Raw genomic sequence first — 20,366 nt, forward strand, 5'->3', positions numbered from 1 at the left:
CGTAGACTGTAGTCCGTAGACCTGGAAAGGAAGCTGAGGGACAAGGTCATGGGATGAGGCCACATCACAAAACCAGATAGATCACTCTGAGAGTCCTCATTCGTAAGGGGTGTACAGAGAGAATCCAGGTACCAAGCCAATGAAAGAATGTGCTCAAGAATTAGGGTGAGGAACGCAGCCTGGCGTGCTTCTTATGTTGACGTGGGGTAGTTTTGTAACATCTGTTTCACAGTATGTAATACACACCTGGAATAATTCACAAATCTGTACATCATGAGATATAAACACTCATCTTGAGAATAAAACATTACCCAGTATGGTTGAAGTTCCTGTGTTCTCTTTGATTGGATCTCTGAATTCCCCATGAAATCCCTTGTATTTATACTACAAATGTATATATTCCTAAATTAGATAGAATGTTGTAACAAATTGTTTCCTTCACACATATGGCATCATTCTGCATGAATTCTTCTGTAACTTGATTTTTTCCCATTCAGTGCTATGTTTGTGAGAAACATTCCAGTTGATACACGTAGCACCGATTTATATTTGTCTTGACAGCAGTGCTCTTTGCACAGTGGTCCTAGTTGGGGGAAGAAGGGACGGAATAGGAGGGAACCACTTAATGGACAGTCCAGTCTGTGCACTTAGTGTCCCCCAATCGTGACCCCGTTCACCCATGGGTCAGCCACAAGGGTGGTAACAGCACTGGCTGGCAAAGGAAATTAATGATAATGGAAGAAACTGAATTTGCACAAAGAACCTGGAATCAAGGAAGTATAAATTATATTTCATGGTAATAAAACACATAGTAATCATTTAATGGTTGCATGTTGATTTTTTTTTTTTTTTGAGTAAAGTAGATCACTGTTTCAAAACTTAGACACTATGCGCTATGGGAACATGGCCTAATTAATTCTAAATAATTTTTCTCTCCTTTGCTTTCTCTTTCTTCCCTTTGTGTTCTGTATTCTACCCCAGGTCATCTGATTCCTGCTTTGTAGCATTCTGAAGGATTGACCTTCGTGGAATGTAATCCCGGTGGCGTCTCTTTTCTGTGTAGCCCACTCTGCCATCAAACAGCCGAGTGACTCCGGGTTGATCAGGGGCGCCTCAAGAATTGCAGATATCACTTCACCTGGAAGATTCACCCACTGCTACTCAGAGCAGTTTCTGAAATACCATGTCTAAGAACTCGGAGTTTATCAATCTGTCATTTTTGTTAGATCATGAGAAGGAAATGATCCTGGGAGTCCTAAAGAGAGATGAATATTTGAAAAAAGTCGAGGACAAGAGAATAAGGTAATATTCTTTTCTCTTTTCTGCCCTTCCCGACTGCTGTCTGTTGGAAGCAAGCTAGATTAGAAATTGGGCAACTGCGACCCTACTGGAGACAAATGTTGGTCAGTGCCTTCGTGGGTTCCCAGCAGTAACCCACATATTAGAAAACATCTTTGATGTTTTATCACTTAGCCGGATTGAAGGATGGAATTGAGCAAATAATATAGTGCTTTTTCAAAAAATATTCATGTTTATTTATTTTTTGAGAGAGAGAGAAACACAGAGCACGAGCGGCAGTGGGGAGGGCAGCGAGAGGGGAAGACACAGAATCTGAAGCAGGCTCCAGGCTCTGAGCAGTCAGCACAGAGCCTGATGCTGGGCTTGAACTCACGAACCATGGGACCATGACCTGAGCTGAAGTCAGATGCTTAACCGACTGAGCCACCTAGGCGCCCCAGGGATAATACAGTGTTGATGAGAATGCCCATTCACTAATACCATCATAAGCAGTAGTTAAGTGGAAGGACTGGCAAGGTTTGAATTCCAGCTCCTGGATGTATTAGTTGTGTGACCTTGAGCAAGTTACTCAATTTTTCTGTGCCTTGGTTTCCTCATCCATAAAAGAAAGATAATAAAAGTGCCCACCTCAGAGCATCATTGCAAGGATTAAGGAAGATAATACATGTACAGTGCCTGGTACCTAACTTCACAGTTATTTATTTATAATGCCTTTCTCAGGTCAGTCTTTCTGGGAATTTGTTCCCACCATAGCTGAGAAAAGAAGAAGAGGATCTGGAGAGTGAAAAATTCTCATTTTACCCCAGAAGTCGCCTGAATTTTTAAGAATAAGTCTCTAGGGGTGCCTAGATGGCTCTGTCAGTTGAGCGTCTGACTCTTGATTTTGACTTAGGTCATGATCCTAGGGTTGTGGGATCGAGCCCCCCATCAGGCTCTGCCCACCGTGAGCATGGACACAGCTTAAGATTTTCTTTCTCTGTCCCTCTGCCCCTCTCCCCTGTTCACATGCTCTCTTTCTCCCTCTCAAATAAAATTTAAAAAATAATACGTCTCTGTATGAGTAACATGGAGAAATATGGGCACAGTTGAGTTTCACATCAATTGTAGGCAAGGTTGATATTTAGCTGGATCCCCAAGCATGACCTTCCCTATGTTTCAGCTAGCATCCATTCTGATTGGTTGCATCTTCTGTTCTCAATGGTCACAGCCTTGTTCTGATTGGTCGTCACATACATTGGGATTGGTTGCAGCCTGTACTGTGCTGCTTGTGAAACATATTTAGATATTACATCTCACCCTGATGAGAGGAGCAGAAATAAACACAGTTCCCTTCTCAATGACCACCTACTGTGCAACATATAGATTTTGTGTTTTATGTGTCTCTCCAGACTACAGTTATTCTGACCACAATGCCGTGAAACTAGATGTCAACCACAAGAAAAAATCTGGAAAGACCACAAAAACTTAAGTTTATTCTCTTTTTTTTACTCAGGAGAAAACTTGTCATAAGATTATCTTTATATATTGCAAAAGTATTCAATGTGCCTAAAGGAACCAGGATCCTAGAATTGGAAATACATCGAAATATTCTTGATTGATGCTTACTTCATAGTTAAGAGCCCAGAATTTTTATTTTCATCACTAATAGGATTCAACCAATCTTAAAGAAATAAAGGCTTTCATGAAAATTATTGCAATTTTTCTATGCCTAGAATTCAGGTTAGTGCAGTTAATGATTTTTAAAGAAATCAGAAATTATGTTTCTGGCATTTGTATTCCAGTCACGAAAACTGACTAAATTTTCTATTCTGCAAAAAGTTAAATTGTTTATGCGAGGTGAGGTACTAGCTAGTAACTGATAACATGCTGTGGGGAATTAAAAATCACTCTATTCAGGAAAACACAAAATATTTTTTTCTTTGTTTTTTTAAGTTTTATTTATTTATTTTGAGAAAGAGACAGACAGACAGTGAGTGGGCAAGCAGAGGAGGGGCAGAGAGAGAGTCTCAAGCAGGCTCTGTGCTGAGAGCACAGAGCCTGACACAGGGCTCAAACTCACGAACTGTGAGATCACGACCTGAGCCAAAATCAAAAGTTGGACACTTAACCCACTGAGCTGCCCAGGCACCCCAGGAAAACCCAATTTAATAACCAGATCCTCACAAACACTGAAGTACAATGAATAGGGATTTGTTCAGAATATTTGCTTCGGTCATTCACAATATCTTTTCCTAATAATCTGTTTTACTCTGTTTTCCTTATTTTTTTCTTCCCTTGCCTTTTTTCCTTACTCTTTATAAAGAAATGTAGGCAAATGTGTAACATACAACAGAGCTATTGAGAATAAAGTTGTTGATTTCCTGGCCCTTCAAACTTGTTTCTGGAAAGCAGAAGAAAGGCTTTAATAGATCTAAGAGATACTTTTATAGAAAATAGATATTTTTAAAGCTACTATATCTTGTTCCCTTCTTTAATAGCAGCAGTGGCTAATATTTTGTTGAGTTATTTTCTGCACTAACTGTATTAGATACGTTGTCTCATTTTGTCCTGAGCTACCAAGGTATGAGCTCAAGCCAGATGACTCAGGCTCTGCTACTCTTTTTTTTAATGAGAGAGAGAGAGAGAGAGAGACAAAGTGGGAGTGGGGGAGAGGGGCAGAGGGGGGAAAGAGACAGAGAGAGAGAGAGAGAGGGAGAGAGAGAATCCCAAGCAGGCTCCATGCTCAGTGTGGAGCCTGACACAGGGCTCGATCCCACAACCCTGGGATCATTACCTAAGCCGAAATCAAGAGTCCGACGCTCAACCAACTGAACCACTCAGGTGCCCCTGGCTCTGCCACTCTTAACAGCTTTGTGTATTGAGAAGCTACACTGAAGTGAGTGGCATGGTATTTAGAGTGTGTGTTGTTGAATCACATATCCACATTTATTGATTGAAATCTTCGTTAAGCCATGAAATCTTTGTGTCACTTTGGATAGGTGTGTTCCATGAATAAATCGCTCATTTGGCTAAACAGAGATGATAATAACATTAGGTACCTCATGAGGTTGTTGTATGGATTAAATAAGCTGATATCATCAAGAGTTTAGAAGAATGCTGGCATACAGTAAGTACTTACTAATTGCTGGCATTAATCATTAGCCCTGTTGTCGGTGTGTGTTGTAGTGAACACTGTCAGTGCTCCACTGAGATCCATTAGGGTCTCTTGTTGGATCCATGCTCTTATCTTCCAGTTTCCACATGCTTTACTGCTAAGGATGGTCTCTATTACCTCCTTTAGAGGCCTACTTTGAGCGGCCAGAGTTTCTCCTAGGACTAGAGAGCCACCAGTGCCAGGTAACCTTGAGTTTATGTCCCTACTGGGCATCCCCAAGCCAATGGCTTTGCAGTGCAATTTCTGCCTCACAGCTTCCTGTGGAATCATACTGCTGTCACCCAAAGACCACAACCTTAGTTGGCCCCTCTCTGCTTATCTCTCCTGCCTTCCCTATTCCCTTACAGGTTCCTCCCAAGAGGACTCTGTAAATCACTTGCACACAAATCTACTTCTCAGATTAGCTTTTGGAGAACCCAACCAGGAGATTTGCCAGATGGAACAGGGAACTTTGTTCTTTTTCCTTGTTACCCTCTAAAATCATCAACATAAGGAATTTATGGTGTAATCAATTTCGTTACAACAGTAAACATTTGTACTAGCTGTTGCAATAATTGTTTTCACCATGCCACAGAGGTGTAAGTTGATATTTTGTTGGCATCTAGAGGGAAGCATAATTAATTATGAATAAGATAGAAATTGAAGGACTCGTTTCACAGAAGAGGTAACACTTGAGCTTGCCCTTGACATGTGAAAAAGATTTGGCATTGGCAAATATATATCAACTGCATTTTAGCTGTTTACTATGAACCGCAAAATTGCCTTCAGATTCTGCTAATCGGTTTCAGAAGGAAATGGAAGCCAAAGAAAATTTTTAAGAATTATGACGGTTACAGAGAAGTAACTGATATGGAAAGTTAGTAAATTGGACTTTTGAAAGCAGTGGATTTATTGTTTCTGTGTTTACTTGTTTAAGTAGGTTATTCTTAAAGAAAATAGAAAAATGGAAGAATGTAAACATTGTGTTGAATCAATGCATTAGGACTGATGCTCAACTTTGCTCTATGGTACACATAGCCACTCAAGTGTAGCATTAATTAAAATGGGATTTGGTTCTCCTGAAGGTGCTCTGAACCCAGAAGGCACATGGCAAGCCTGATAATTATCTCCAGTCATGAATTATAGGCTGCGAAGAGGGGTCTACCTACTAACAGAGCATTTTAGGTTCACCCAAGGGGCTCAAATGTATTAATTTTCCTTCAGACCAAGCAGGAAGAAATGGTAGGAGATATCTAGAACCAGGTTTCAACTACCACAGAATAAGAATATTTTAAATGTTCTCTCTGAAGAATAAGTCACGTGGTTTTAGTGATGGCTTTAATGCAGTGAAGACAGAGGGCGGAAGTGATGCTAATAAAATTGAGTTATCAACAGTGAATGCAAATGGAAAAAAAATATAGTTTGGAAGCACACAATAAAGACCTTTGCTGACATTTTGTACCTTAGGTTTTTCTAATTTTGGAAGAACTCACTCTAACATAAAAGATGAGATGGTTCATGGTATCTACTCTAAAAAAATCTCATTGACAAAAATCTTACTCTGCTTGATCTTCTCTGCGTAAAAACAAACTGCTACATGTATAGGTTGTGGTATTGGCCTATATAAGAAATCTTCAATTTGTAAGTGACTCTTCATTTCAGCAGTTCATTTGGGCTTTATCTTTACTAAGAAGATTTCATTTCCATTTGGCCACAATACATGAAAACATATCTGGACTTAATGTTCTCTTTGGCACCTATTCTTGGGCTTGTCTCAGTCATGAACTCTGTTGGTTGCCTTACATCCCCCTTTTGTTCTTTTCTTCTTCCCTATCCAAATCTTGATTTTGCTCAGCTCCAGCAGTGGATTTTTAAAAAAAAAAAATATTCATCCCTTGACTAATACTCCTCTAGCAACTCTCATTGGTCTTGAGGTAGACATGAGACCAAAGATGACCCACTCAAACATATAGCCCATATTTATAGAAGGTTCTCTTTCCCACTCGACATATTCAATGAGCCCTGTTGTCATTGTTGCTCTTGAGAATGAAAGCCAGCACAGTGATGAAGCTGAACCAAACGAATGACAGAAAATTGTCGTTAATATCCTGATATACTTGAACCTGCCACACCTTTGGGCTTCTTCTTTAAGCAATATAATAGATTTCCATGTTATTTACAGCAGTTTGAATCTGGCTTTCTGTTACATGCAACCCACAGCATCCTGTAATCTCTAAGAGTCAGAAGTAATCAACATTTGTTGAAAACCTTCTATAGGCCAAATGCTATATATGTATTATCGGAATAATAAAGGTGAGCAGAGACACAATATTAATGTTTGTTGGGTCCATAAACATAAAGAAGTTTGCAATCATGGATCAGACTATACATGGCGTAGACCAGAGGTCAGCATTTTTTTTTTTTCTGAAAAGGGCCAGATAGTAAATACTTTAGGCTCTACAGGGTATATGTTCTGTATTACGATTACGTTAGCCTGCTTTTGTAGTATGAAAGCAGCGATAGACAACATGTAAACAGACGGGTATAGCTATGTTCCAATAAAACTTTACTTACAAAAACACGTGGTGGGCTGGATTTGGCCCAAGGGCTATAATTTGCTGACGTTTAGTGTTGAAAACAATGCCTTGGTAGGTTCTCGCCTCAAGAATAGCTGTATGTACCTAAAATCCTTGCTAAGCCATCTCAGTGAGCAGCAGGACATTTACAGTGTAAGAGAGAAAATGGTGTTAGACTAGAATCCATCAGCTATCAGAGATAGAGCATGGGCTTCTATCTGGGAGGCTAGATGATTTCACAGAGTCCTGCCATCTCCAGGAGATTTTTATGCCTCACTCAATCTGTAGTGGCTTATGTGCTGGAACAGCTTAAATGTTTCATTGCTTCTCTAGGAGAACAGTACAATGAATTTGGAGGTAGAGAAAATACCAAGAACTAGCCGAAGGTTCTGCAGAATTGTGAGGGACAGATTACAAATTCATTTTCCCAATGAGGTCAGAGCTATAAGTATCCTATTTACAGATGGGGAAACTGAAATGCAAAGTTAAGTAACTTGTCCAAGGTCGCCCAGTTAGTAAGTGGCAGAACTGTGGTTTGTAGCCCCACCGTCTGGCCCCAGAGCTCACAGGCCACTCTTAAGTCACTTTTAACTTTTAGGGGATGTATCTGACCCTTCTGAGGACCAGGACAAAAAAGGAATGGTACACTATTCAAGACCTGCCTCAGGAGAATGTACTACTCAATTCAAAAATGTATCCCCACTTAATCCCCATGTCATCTGTGGGGTAGTTACTGTTATGATGGGCTACAGCTGTGGCAACTGAAACTTGTTAAACAATTGGCCAAGCTGGTAAACATCAGAGACGAGGCGCTCACATTCCATATTGCTTCCCTTTTCTCTGTGTTGTGTTGTTTATGCAATAAAGGCACCTCTTCAGATCCTATTGAGAGTCCACCCATCGCCTTACTCTTAGAGAAATGGAGCAAAACAGAAAACATTTCTTTAGCCTGGTATTTATGGACAGCTCTGACCTATGAGCTGTGTAACATTATCTCAAGTTACTATGACCTTTGTAGAAGCATCGCTTTTACACAGTGAAAACTGACAAGAGTTCCTCATGCTGTTCTAGTCCTTATGCTGACTGAAACCAAAGGGAAAGTGTATTATGCTTTGTTCCAAACAGTTGGCTCAGCTGACATGGGCCACTGAGCAAGCCAGAGTCTAGTGTCATCAAGAGACCACAGATCCCAGCCTGGAAATTGCCATTCATGTTATGGCTTTGTCTTTGTGCAGTTGGTTCCATCATTTTAGAGCAGGGTGGGGAAGGGAAGAGAAGGGAGAAACAGAAGGGGAAAGTGTATTCAAATTGGCTATTTGTAATCCTGCAGATAAGTTGAATATTCAGTTCAAATGGATTTGAATTGATTTCAAGAGTTACACATTCAGCCTGGAAGTTAGGGAGACCAGTAAGTGCCAAGTGGTAATATCCTCTTAATCCTCTACAAATATTTGATCTCTGGGGCTGTTCGTTTTTCCAAATCTTATCACTACCACTAGGAACAAAATTAGTTTGACCTTCTGAAAAGCCTGAAGACTCGCTGTCTCCATAAAACACCAAGAGAACTATAGGAGTGGACTTTTAGTTTGGTAAACGTTTTGTTTCAATCCTAATAGAATTGCCATGAAGCTTCTTAATGGATTAACAGAAACTCCCTGCCTGAACATACTGGCTCCCTAATAAAACCCAAACTCTTTGTGAGTCACAGAGAAATGAAAAAAGAAAATCCAGCTTTGCTTTAAGTGCGTTTATTTATTTATTATTATTATTTTTTATTTTTTAGTTTCTACAGATGTTTTATTCAGGCTTGGAGTGAGTTTGTTCTGATTAACAAGGTTTGTTTTTTTTTCAATTAAGTACACATATTTTTTTTCTTTTTTTTTCATTTTTTTATTTTTTATTTTTTTTCAATATATGAAGTTTATTGTCAAATTGGTTTCCATACTACACCCAGTGCTCATCCTAAGAAACTTAAGAGAAACCCATGGGGGAGGGGAAGGAAAAAAAAAAAGAGGTTAGAGTGGAAGAGAGACAAAGCATAAGAGACTCTTAAAAACTGAGAACAAACTGAGGGGTTGATGGTGGGTGGGAGGGAGGGGAGGGTGGGTGATGGGTATTGAGGAGGGCACCTTTTAAGCGCATTTAAAACCTTGGAGATTTTCCTACCAAAGAACTTAAGAATTTCGATATATACACATATTTAGGGAAACTAACTTCAGTTTTTATTCTGCATTCTCCTCCAAGTAATTCTTCCTTGTAGGGCTCACCATGGGAAAGGGCCACAAATACCTGGTATTTGGGGACATTTCCAACGTTGGATTCTCCAAATAAATAAATATATTTGCCAGACCATATTTTTTTTTGTTTGAAATAATGTGGTCACCATAGTAATAAGTAAAACTGTCACATATGTAGAATGTGTGTATATACTATATATGTATATCTCTCTTTCTGTGTGTATCTCTCTCATCTTTGACTCCTCTCCAAATTCCTCTTTTTGTACCCCTTTTCCCGTCTAATGTACTGCTCTAGTCAGAACTGGTGTAAAGGACATGCCCCCCATGCAGCATGGGTTAATTTGCACTCACATCCAGGAAACTACCATTCCTTTTTATTGGAGGTTGAAGAAACAAAGATCTCTAAAGCCCATGTTGCCCAAAGGTAGGTCAGTTCATTAGGGAAAATCTAATTAAATAAATGCCAACTGAATTCCTGAAAAAATAGGCATTTTATTTCTAAGGAAATAATACAAGTGAAAACTTCACTAACAAAAATGTCACTTCTTTTTTTTTCAATTTTTTTTAACTTTTATTTATTTTTGACATAGAGACAGAGCATGAACGGGGAAGGGTCAGAGAGAGAGGGAGACAAAGAATCTGAAACAGGCTCCAGGCTCTGAGCGGTCAGCACAGAGCCCGACGTGGGGCTCGAACTCACGGACCGCGAGATCATGACCTGAGCCGAAGTCGGACGCTTAACTGACTGAGCCACCCAGGTGCCCCAACTTCTAATATTTTAGATTTCAGGCATATGACCATTTTATGTCAATAGTTTATGTAAATGTTTATATCTTAATAGAAATTAGGGCTTAATTTATTTAAGTCTATAATAATATTAGGCTGACATGCATTTACTAATTTTTCTAATCATTATTTCATTGCAGACAAATTGTCACTGGTAAACATTCAATGCAAATGTTTAAAATTAATGAGACTTTTATACAGTAAGGGATTTTTCAAGTGTTTAAACTCACCAGGATCTGTAAAGGGCATAAGTGTGTACAATATTTTTTATATCATAAATCCTCAATCCAGTGATAGAAATATTTAATATCTTCTGATACATTTTTCATTTTAGAAGTAATGTATTCATTATAAAAAAATTAGAAAATACATATAGTTTGAACTTTAAAACCTTACTTCTCCTCTTCCCAGAGATAGTTTCCTCTTGTTGAATTTCCTTCCTGTCACTTTGCTGCATATACATTTAATTTTCATATAGTTGGAACCATATTATATATATAATTTTTATCCTCTATCTTCGCTTGATATTACTTAATGCACATTTATCATCTCACTTAAAAATTCTCTGGAAGCATCATTTTTATTGTCTGGATAAGATTTCATAACATGGATGTGCAATATTTTGTTCAATTTCCATGAAAATCCTTATTTGCAAGTCTTCTGTCTTAATTTTTTTATTATATTCTAATTCATATTTTGATTTATATTTCTTTTAAATTGAAAAGTTGTTTTCTCAAAATATGTCAGTTTCCTCTTTACTAAACTATTACATTGTACCACTGCCTACATCAAAATTGTTGCTATAAATCTCTACTAATATGAGTGTCCTATGTTAATTTGCACTTATGTGTTTATTGGTATTTATAGGATTTCAAGCCATTTGTATTTCCTTTTGTGAATTTTTTATTCACATTGTCCATTTACTATCAGGTGTTAGTGTTGTAGACAATATATATTTGTTTGAATTCTTTTTGTCATATTTGGGAGATACATTTCCAAGATTGCACAGAAATTCATTGAGTACTTATATGCAAGGCAGAGGATATGGACATGAATTGGTTTCTAATTTAACAGAAGCAAAATTGTATTTTATTGGATTGTGCAGTCTCCACTTTCACAGTGACTTGAGCCAAATTGATACATTCTTTGTGTAAAATATAAATAATTTACAACTTTGACAGATGCTATATGCATTTATATTTTACAACCAGGATTTGCATTCTCCCCTAGTTCTGTAATAGTATCCATACTATTTGTAGGTGTACAAATTAGGGTAAGTTTAACTCTGAGTGTCATAAAACCAGAATAATAGTAGCTTAAATAAGCGAGGTTTATTTATTTTTTATTTTTTATTTTTGCCTTGGTAAAGTCATGAGGAAAACAATCCAGGACTGGTAATGGTGACTCCATGCCCATCAGAGGCCCGGGGTCCTTCTAACTGGTTGCTCTGCTATCTTCAACATGGGCTAACATCTGTTAAAGTAAACTTAAAAAGTTATTCTGACACTTATTAAAATGGTAAGGAAGACTTTTTATTCAGGACTACTGAAATACATTTTAACTCTTTCACACAAAAAATTAAAAACAAAAGATTATGTTATTTTGATAGGGATTCCATTGAATGTGTAGATGGCTTTGGGTAGTATAGACACTGTAATGTTGAAAAAGAAAACCAAAGCTGGAGGCATCACAATTCCAGACTTCAAGCTGTATTACAAAGCTGCCGTCATCAAGACAGTATTGGTACTGGCACAAAACAGATCAATGGAACAGAATAGAGAACCCAGAAATGGGCCCACAAATATATGGCCAACTAATCTTTGACTAAGCAGGAAAGAATATCCAATGGAAAAAGACCATCTCTTGAGATGGTGCTGGGAAAATTGGACAGTGACATGCAGAAGAATGAACCTAGACCACTTTTTTACACCATACACAAAAATAAAATCAAAATGGATGAGAGACCTAAATGTGGGACAGGAAACTATCAAAATCCTACAGGAGAAAACAGGCAGCAACCTCTTTGATCTTGGCTGCAGCAGCTTCTTACTAGATGTGTCTCAGGAGGCAAGGGAAACAAAAGCAAAAATAAAACCATTTGGACTTGATCCAAGATAAAAAATCTTCTGCACAGCAAAGAAGACAATGAAACTAAAAGGAATCCGACAGAATGGGAGAAAATATCTTCAAATGACATATCAGATAAAGGATTAGTATCCAAAATCTGTAAAGAACTTAACAAACTCAATACCCAAAAAAACAAATAATCAAGTGAAGAAATGGGCAGAAGACACAAACAGACACTTTACTGAAGAAGACATCCAGATGGTCAACAGACACATGAAAAGATGCTCAACTTCACTCATCATCAGGGAAATACAAATCAAAACCACACTGAGATACCACTTTTCACCTGTCAGAATGGCTAAAATGAACAACTCACGGAACAACAGATGTTGGCCAGCATGTGGAGAAAGGGGAACATTTTTGCACTGTTGGTGAGAATACAAACTGGTGCAGCCACTCTAGAAACCAGTATGGAGGTTCCTGAAAAAATTAAAACTAGAACTACCCTACTACCCAAAAGTTGCACTACTAGGTATTTATCCAATGATACAAAAATTCTGATTCAAAGGGGGTACAGGCACACCAATGTTTATAGCAGCACTATCAGCAATAGCCAAATTTTGGAAAGAGCCTAAATGTCCATCAACTGATGAATGGATAAAGAAGATGTGGTATATATATACAATGGAATACTACTTGGCAATGAAAAAGAATGAAATCCTGCCATTTGGAACAATGTGGATGGAACTGGAGTGTATTATGCTAAGCAAAATAAGTAAGAGAAAGACAAATACTATTTAACTCATGTGGAATTTAAGAAACAACAGATGAACATAGGGGAAGGGAAGGCAAAATAAGATAAAAGAGAGGGAGGCAAACCATAAGAGACTCTTAAATGCAGAGAACAAACAGGGTTGCTGGAGGGGAGATGGGTGGGAGGTTGGGCTAGATGGGTGATGGGAATTAAGAAGGGCACTTGTTGGGATGAGCCCTGGGTATTATATGTAAGCGATGAATTACTGGGTTCTACCCCTGGAACCAATGCTACACTGTATGTTAACTAACTTGAATTTAAATAAATAAATTTTAAAAAGGACCATGGCAATAGGGGAGAGAGATCCAGGCCACCTTCAGATGCAGCAAAGGCAGCTGGGGATTTATAGCCAGTGAGCAGAGTGAGGGGGTCAGTGAATGGAAAAACTTACTGAAGGCAAGCCAGGGTGACATCAGATATCAAGGGTAGGGAGATTCTCGCTATGCCGATTTAGCAGGATTCTTGCTAAATCTGGTCAATGCAAGCTAAAAATAGGGCCCAAGGGCAAGATCTAGTCAATGAGTGGCCTCAGAAGAAACCGTCTAAAATATGGTCAAGAAGACCATCTTAGTCACACTTCGTGGTCCAAGATGGCTGCTGCAGTACCTGTCATACTGTCCTTATTCTAGTCAACAGGGAGAAGGGCAAAGGGCAGAAAAGAAAGGTTTCCTTGCCTTAGGATATTTCTGAGAAGGTTCATAGATGGCCTTGCTTTCATCGTGTTGGTCAGAATGTAGTTGCATGACTGTACTTAGCTGCAAGGAGCTTGGATATGTAACGGAAATGTATTCTTTGTTCTGGGTGGCCATGGGAACAACTACATTTGGGGTTTTTTATTGGTAGAAAAGAGTGGAAGGAATATTGGAGAAACAACCAACAATCTGAAACAATGGGTGCAATTAAGAATTACGAATTAGATTTGTTTATTACTCGGCATGAATTATATCTTTGGTTTCATCAAATCTGAAAGCAATTGTCAGTGATAACTTTCAATGAAGCATATAAGAAAAAACACATAAAGAAAACACTATTGCTATTCATACTCAATGAATTTCAAAGACATAGTGACTTTACATTCCTTGTTCTATTTACTGATGCTGATAACTAGGAAAAGTGCTGGATGTGGTTTTTTTTAATCACCTTTAACTATGAAAATATGAGTTCCCATAAGCACCACCCTAAAGAGGTAAAATGGAAAAAATTACAGCTGTCTCTGCTGGGCATGTAAATCCTTCCTTGATGCATTTAAAATAGTTTACGCAAATTCAAGTTATAGGCATTTTAGAATAAACATCAGCTCTATGGTTTATAAAAATTAAAACCAGCATGTACCTGTATTCAGTAGCACAAGTGGTTTTAAAGAATTTTTCAAGGGCAACATGTTGTCTTTAAGTTATCTTTTTCTGGTGTGTGAAAGCCCAATTTCTTCCCATCAAGATAATCCTCACATTGTCAGAGCAATAATCTTTAAAAGCCTAGTATTTTATCCATGTTTTTTCTTTTTTGCTGCACTGATTCTATCTCCACCCCCTCTTTTTCTGAATAATTTACCATATCGATAACAGAATTTTCTGCTGTTTTTGAAACTCACGAAATGTATCCTTTGGATTTTAGATTAGCAAAACACTTCCTTATTTCATATTAATTATGGAACTTGGTTTGCTCATTACATATGGGATCAGTTTCTGCCACGATTTTAAGACGATAGTCAATAAACAATTGTTTGTTTACATAGCTTTGTGAAATCTCCCGGTATATTCCTATGAGCTGAGTGTTTTAGTGCCAGTAAGTGCTTGGTGTCACCTGCAGACATGAAGGTTCCACAATGCCCTCCATCCTTGAGACAATTTCTAAACACATTAACTTGGCACAGTTCACAAGATTTGTCTAGATAAGTGTTCTTTCAATCTTGTTCTTTATTTTTCTGAAGTAACTTTCTCTGTAGACAAAACTTTTTCCCAATTCTCAGATGGTCTTGATTCTTTTTAATAGTCTTTGATGTAGGGGCACCTGGGTGGCTCAGTTGGTTAAGCATCCAACTTCGGCTCCGGTCATGGTCTCACACTTGTGAGTTCCAGCCCCATGTCAGGCTCTCTGCTGTCTGTGGAGCCCGCTTTGCATGCTCTGTCTCCCTCTCTCCCTGCCCCTCTCCTGCTTGTGCTCTCTCTCTCAAAAATAAACAGTTAAAAAAAAGTCTCTGATGTGAAACTAATCAACAGCTTTATAAAGTTTATTAGGACCAGAGTCGTGTTTGTTGAAGAACAGCTCCATTGGGGAATGTTTATCATAAGAGACTTTGTGATAAGGGGTTACTTGGGCAGATGCCATTTGGTGGGAGAAGTCAGGCAAAAACAACTGTTCATGTTTACTGAGGCTTAACTTTTTGAAAAATTTATTTTGGAGAGAGCACAAAAGCTTGGGAGAGGGGAAGAGGGAGATAGAGAATCTTAAGCAGGCTCCACACTCAGCATGGTACCCAACACGGAGCTGGATCCCACAACCCTGGGATCATGACCTGAACTAAAATCAAAAGTCAGACGCTCACCTGACTAAGCCACCCAGGTGCCCCACTGAGGTTTAACTTTGAGCGTGTGCAGCATGGCTTTGCACAACTAGGGAAGAGATAGCAGTTTTTAATACATGCAGTGTCTTTTCTGAGCAAAAATATGTTAATAGAATAAGAATTAGCCAGAAGAATCTGAGGGAAGAATGCAGATTGTGAAATATAAATTTCTGGACCTGAATCCTGATAGCACCGCTTAATAACCTTGTGACCCACAGCAAGTTTCCTCTCTGAAATTACACTTTCATATTTATAAAATGGGAATAAAAATGTCTTTCTCATAGGACACTGCCAAAGCTTAATGACATGGCATGTAAAACTGAGTGCCTGTCGTTTTTGTGGCCAAGTGTTGTGCTGTTTAGATTTCAGTAATAGGTTCTGCACACAGAAGATACAATCAAAATGAAAAATGTATTTTTATATTCAGAGTACAGAAAGGAGATCTGATCACCCCTGGATTTTCCTTAGGCAATTATGAAATAGCCCCGGCGTTGATGGCATTGCCTCTGGGTGCGAATGAAAGATGGGGGTGCTAGGAGCTCTGCAGCCATTGGCATCAGGCTGCTGGGACATTATTCTGCCTGCAAATGTTATTTTAGTAATTTTTATCTCATCGTTTGGTTTAACAATACTTTTCATCAGCCACGGTGGTTTTGCTGTCTCAAAGGAATATCAAACTCTCGTTCTAGAGAAGGATTTAGCATGCAGGCATTGCAGCAGAAGCTGAAGCAGAACCTGATGGCAACGTTTTTGAAAACGCCTAATATTTACTGAGTCCCTATTGTCTTTATTGGACAATAGTTCTGGCTATAGGTGACAGAAATACATTATAATAGCAGCTTAAGGGTGACTCAGTCGGTTAGCGCCCAGCTTCAGCTCAGGTGAGGATCTCGTGGCTCGTGAGTTCGAGCCCCGCGTCAGGCTCTGTGCTGACAGCTCATAGCCTGGAGCCTGCTTCAGATTCTGACTCTCCCTCTCTCTCTGCCCCCTACCCCAACTCATATTCTATGTCTCTCTCAAAAATAAATGAACATTAAAAAAATAGCCTCAATAAGATGGAAATGTGTTGCTCGTTAATATTAAAGCCTGGATTGGCTGGCAGCTTTGTGATTTTGTTCTGGTGGCTCCATGATAATATGGGTCTGGGTGCCTTGCCTTTCTTGTTCCACCACCTTGACAGTTTAGCACTTAATCCAAGATGGCTCATTCCTATGTTCTCATCCGAGCCTCTGGAAGGGACGAGGGGTTCAAGGGAAAGGGCTCTTTCCCACTAGGCCATGACCTTGAGGTTGCCTGTGTCGTTTCTGATCATATCCCATCAGCCAACACTGAGTCTCAAGACCAAACCTAACTGCAAGGAATACTGGGAAATGTAGTCTTCATTCTGAGCGGCCATGAGCCTAGTTAGACATTCCATTAATATAGAAGAGAAGAACAGGTGGAGAGACACCTATCAGAATTGCCTATTCCGTAATTACTACATGTCAAGCTGGGCTTAACTTTTTACTTAATGTTCACAACAACCTTATGAGGTTGCAACTATTATAATTCTTTTTTTACAGAAGGAGTATCTTGAGGCATAGAGAAGTTAAGTAATTTTCTTAAGGTCTCAAATGTGGTAAGTGGCAAGGCCAGCATTTGAACCTAGGCAGTCTGCCTCCAGAGTTCTATCCTCTTGGCCACTAAATAATCCTTGCTTATTTATTTCTCTCGGGCCTTGGTGTGCTCTTCTGGATGAGATTGGGGATTGTCTAAGGCATCAAGGAATCAAAGATGCTTTGTGAATTGTTATTTATAGCTTCCTCTTCCAGGCAGCTAATTGCGTCCATTCCAAAATTCCCATCTTATTTGGTTCAAAATAGAGTTGAGTACAATTGAGTCTAGATGGGGTAACAAAAGAAAAATAGTGCCACACGAATGTGACAGGAATTTTAATGAAAGAAGTTCCTGATTTGAAAGAAGTGTGTCTATGCAATGAGAAAGCAAGCAGTCTTTGTAATACATTCAATGTTTTTGATGGGATGGAAAAAAATGAATTCAGTATATCACCAGGGTACTGCAATGAAAAGATTCTATCATTGAACTGAAGTTGAGATAGTTCATCTCTTCAGTCTTTAAGATTTCAATTACATATAGCTCATCAATTTGCATGTTAATATCAGTGCATCTGTGTAGCAAGAAGGAAATCTAAAGAATAAGCTGATATTTTAAAATGCAAGAGCATCCTGAGTTCATCTCAAGTAAAGAGCTGGTGTTAGCTGATATTAAATGTCTTAAACTTTTTTCTTTTTCTTTGTGTTTTGCTCATGTCTGCTACACTTTGTATCTCTCATACTCTTTTTTAAAAACAGTTCATTTATTTCTTTTGAAAGAGAGTATGAGCAGGAGGAGGGGCAGAGAGAGAATTCCAAGCAGGCTCTTCACTGTCAGTGTAGAGCCTGACACGGGGCTCAATCCTGTGAACCGTGAGAACAGGGCCTGAACCAAAATCAAGAGTCAGACGCTCAACTGACTGAGCCACCCAGGCACCCCACACCTCCCATACTTTTTGCACCTCTTCAGAGAAGACCAAACAGAGTAAAGGGTTAGATTTTTAATATTTGCAAAAATCAAAATATTTTTCCTTAACACTGTAGGAATGAGCTTAAGAAAGACAGAAAAAGTGCTGGAAGTAATTCCTTAACAAGTACTTGAGAGCATTCTGTAGTTTTCTCAGGCTTGAACTATTTTTTTTCAGAGTATTTTTGATCTCAATTGTAGCCAATTTTAATTTAACTTTCTCCTGAACAGACTCAACATTGTACTTTGTTTCCCTCTCATTCTCCTTTTAATAATGATGACTTCATATTGTAAAGGCTTTTATAATTCACAAAGCACACTATCGTACTTTATTGCCTCTGACTCTTACAAACACCTTCAGAGGGAGATATGAAAGTAATTCTTATCTTTATTTTGAAGTTGAAGTAACTGAGACCCAGAGATGTTAACTCATATGCCCAGTGACATCTGGTAAGCAGCATGGCTGAGTTTTCCTTCCTTCCTTTCACTCTTTATCTCTTTTCTTTCTCCTTCCTCTTCCTCTTCCTCTTCCTCTTTTTCTGGCACTTGCTATTTTGTGCTCATGTTTTCTTTTATTCATTTAACATAATATCTATTATGTTCCAGGCACTAGGTTGCAGTAAAATGCACAGCTGAACAAAGCATATATGGTCTTGCCCTAATGGAGATTACAGAGGAATTGACAAGACAAACCTTAAACTAGTTTAAAAAAAACCTACCGAATAAATGTGTAATTAAAAATTATAGGAGTGCCTGGGTGTCTCCGTCGGTTGAGCATCTAACTCTTGATTTCTGCTCAGGTCATTATCCCAGGGTCATGGGATCAAGCCCCACATTGGGCTCCATGCTGAGCATGGAAACTGCTTGGGATTCCCTCTCTCTCTCTCTCTCTCCCCCCTCCCTCTCTCCCCCTCTCCTCTGCTCACATGCTTGCTCGCTCTCTCTAAAATAAAAATTACAGGGAGTGAGAATGAGATGGGTATCTGCTGTGGATTTTGTCGTCAGAGATAGCCTCTCTGGGGAAGCAGAAATAAAGCTCAAGTAAAAAGGATATAGGGAAGTCAGGTGAAGAACCAGTCAGATGAAGAATTAGGCTGGACTTAGCAGTGAGGATTGGCTAAGTGATGCTGCAGTAACAGCCTCAAACTTTCAGTGGCTTAAAGCAATGAAGGTTTATTTCTCATTTGTGCTACTTATCCGGAAGAGGATGGCTGAGGACTCTACTTCATAGCATCCTCAGACCAGGATTTAGACTTACAGAGTGGAAACTATCTGGGACATTACCATTCTCCATGCAAAGAAGAGGGCATGTGGTAAACCACACATTCACTCTAAAGCTCTTACCTGGAATCACACACCACATTTTGTGGACCGGTGCACAGGACGACGTTTAATGTCAGGAGGGCAGGGATGTGCCATCTGACTTGTTATACTTTCCCAGCCTCCCTTGTAGCAAGTGGTGGTGATATGACAGTGCATGATCAAGGAACCCAAGGAGAAGTCTGAGGTGAGGAGCTCTAAGTCAAGTTTTGTTTTCCTTTTAAGAGACAGGTACAGCTGACACAGCTTGCCCCTTCCTCCTGTCTTTTTACAAAAAAAATTTTTTTTAATGTTTTTATTTTAGAGAGAGAGAGTGTGTGGGGGAGGAGGGGGGGTACACAGAATCTGAAGCAGGCTCCAGGCTCTCAGCTGTCAGCACAGAGCCCCACAAAGGGCTTGAGCTCACACAGGGCTTGAACTCACACACTGTGAGATCATGTCCTGAGTCGAAGTAGAATTAAGCTCACTGAGCCACAACGCACCCCACCCCTTCCTCCAGTCTCAAACAAGGATGGGGTTCTCCAGCTGGCTGGCCATTTTGCATAATAAGTCACACCTTGAACATAGGGGACCATTAGGATGAAAGGATCCTGAGTCTTTAATGACCTGATTTGCAGCTGAACTAATGCAAGAACTGCCTAATTCTGGATTTCTTGTTATGTAGGGAAAAAACGAAAACCTATTTTTAAGCCTGTTACTTGGAACCAGAAGCATTTCTAGCTTACGTGGTTGGGGCAGGGAGGGGGGGGCGGTGATGAATAGATACTGTGCTCGAAACCCAGAAAGTCAGCTTCCTCAGATACCTTTCTGAGATTGGGTCAGCAAGGCAGGAACAAAAGGAGACCTGCCTTGCTTTTTGTAGATGCTGGCTAGTAAGGCAGAGGGAAGAGCCCTCTCTCATCCTGTTCCTCTCTTCTAGCTGCCTATACTCCCTTTCTCCTTGGTGTTAATTCTCCACTTGCATACTTTCTTTTCCCAGTTGCAATTACCCTCCCTCCAACCTTCCTCCTCT

At 39.3% G+C, this 20,366-nt stretch overlaps 1 protein-coding gene across 1 annotated transcript in view; it reads left to right on the plus strand.

Annotated features, from left to right (window-relative positions):
• The first annotated feature begins 983 nt into the window (after window positions 1-983).
• Window positions 984-20,366, plus strand: part of SYTL5 (synaptotagmin like 5) — a 109,598-nt gene continuing 90,215 nt past the window's right edge. The window contains exon 1 of the mRNA XM_043570446.1: window positions 984-1,302. Coding sequence (XP_043426381.1) covers window positions 1,184-1,302 — 119 coding nt within the window. The 5' untranslated portion in view covers window positions 984-1,183. The remainder of the gene's footprint in view (window positions 1,303-20,366) is intronic.

Source organism: Prionailurus bengalensis, chromosome X (genome assembly GCF_016509475.1).
Source record: "Prionailurus bengalensis isolate Pbe53 chromosome X, Fcat_Pben_1.1_paternal_pri, whole genome shotgun sequence".
In the NCBI taxonomy this organism is placed as follows: Eukaryota; Metazoa; Chordata; class Mammalia; order Carnivora; family Felidae; genus Prionailurus; species Prionailurus bengalensis.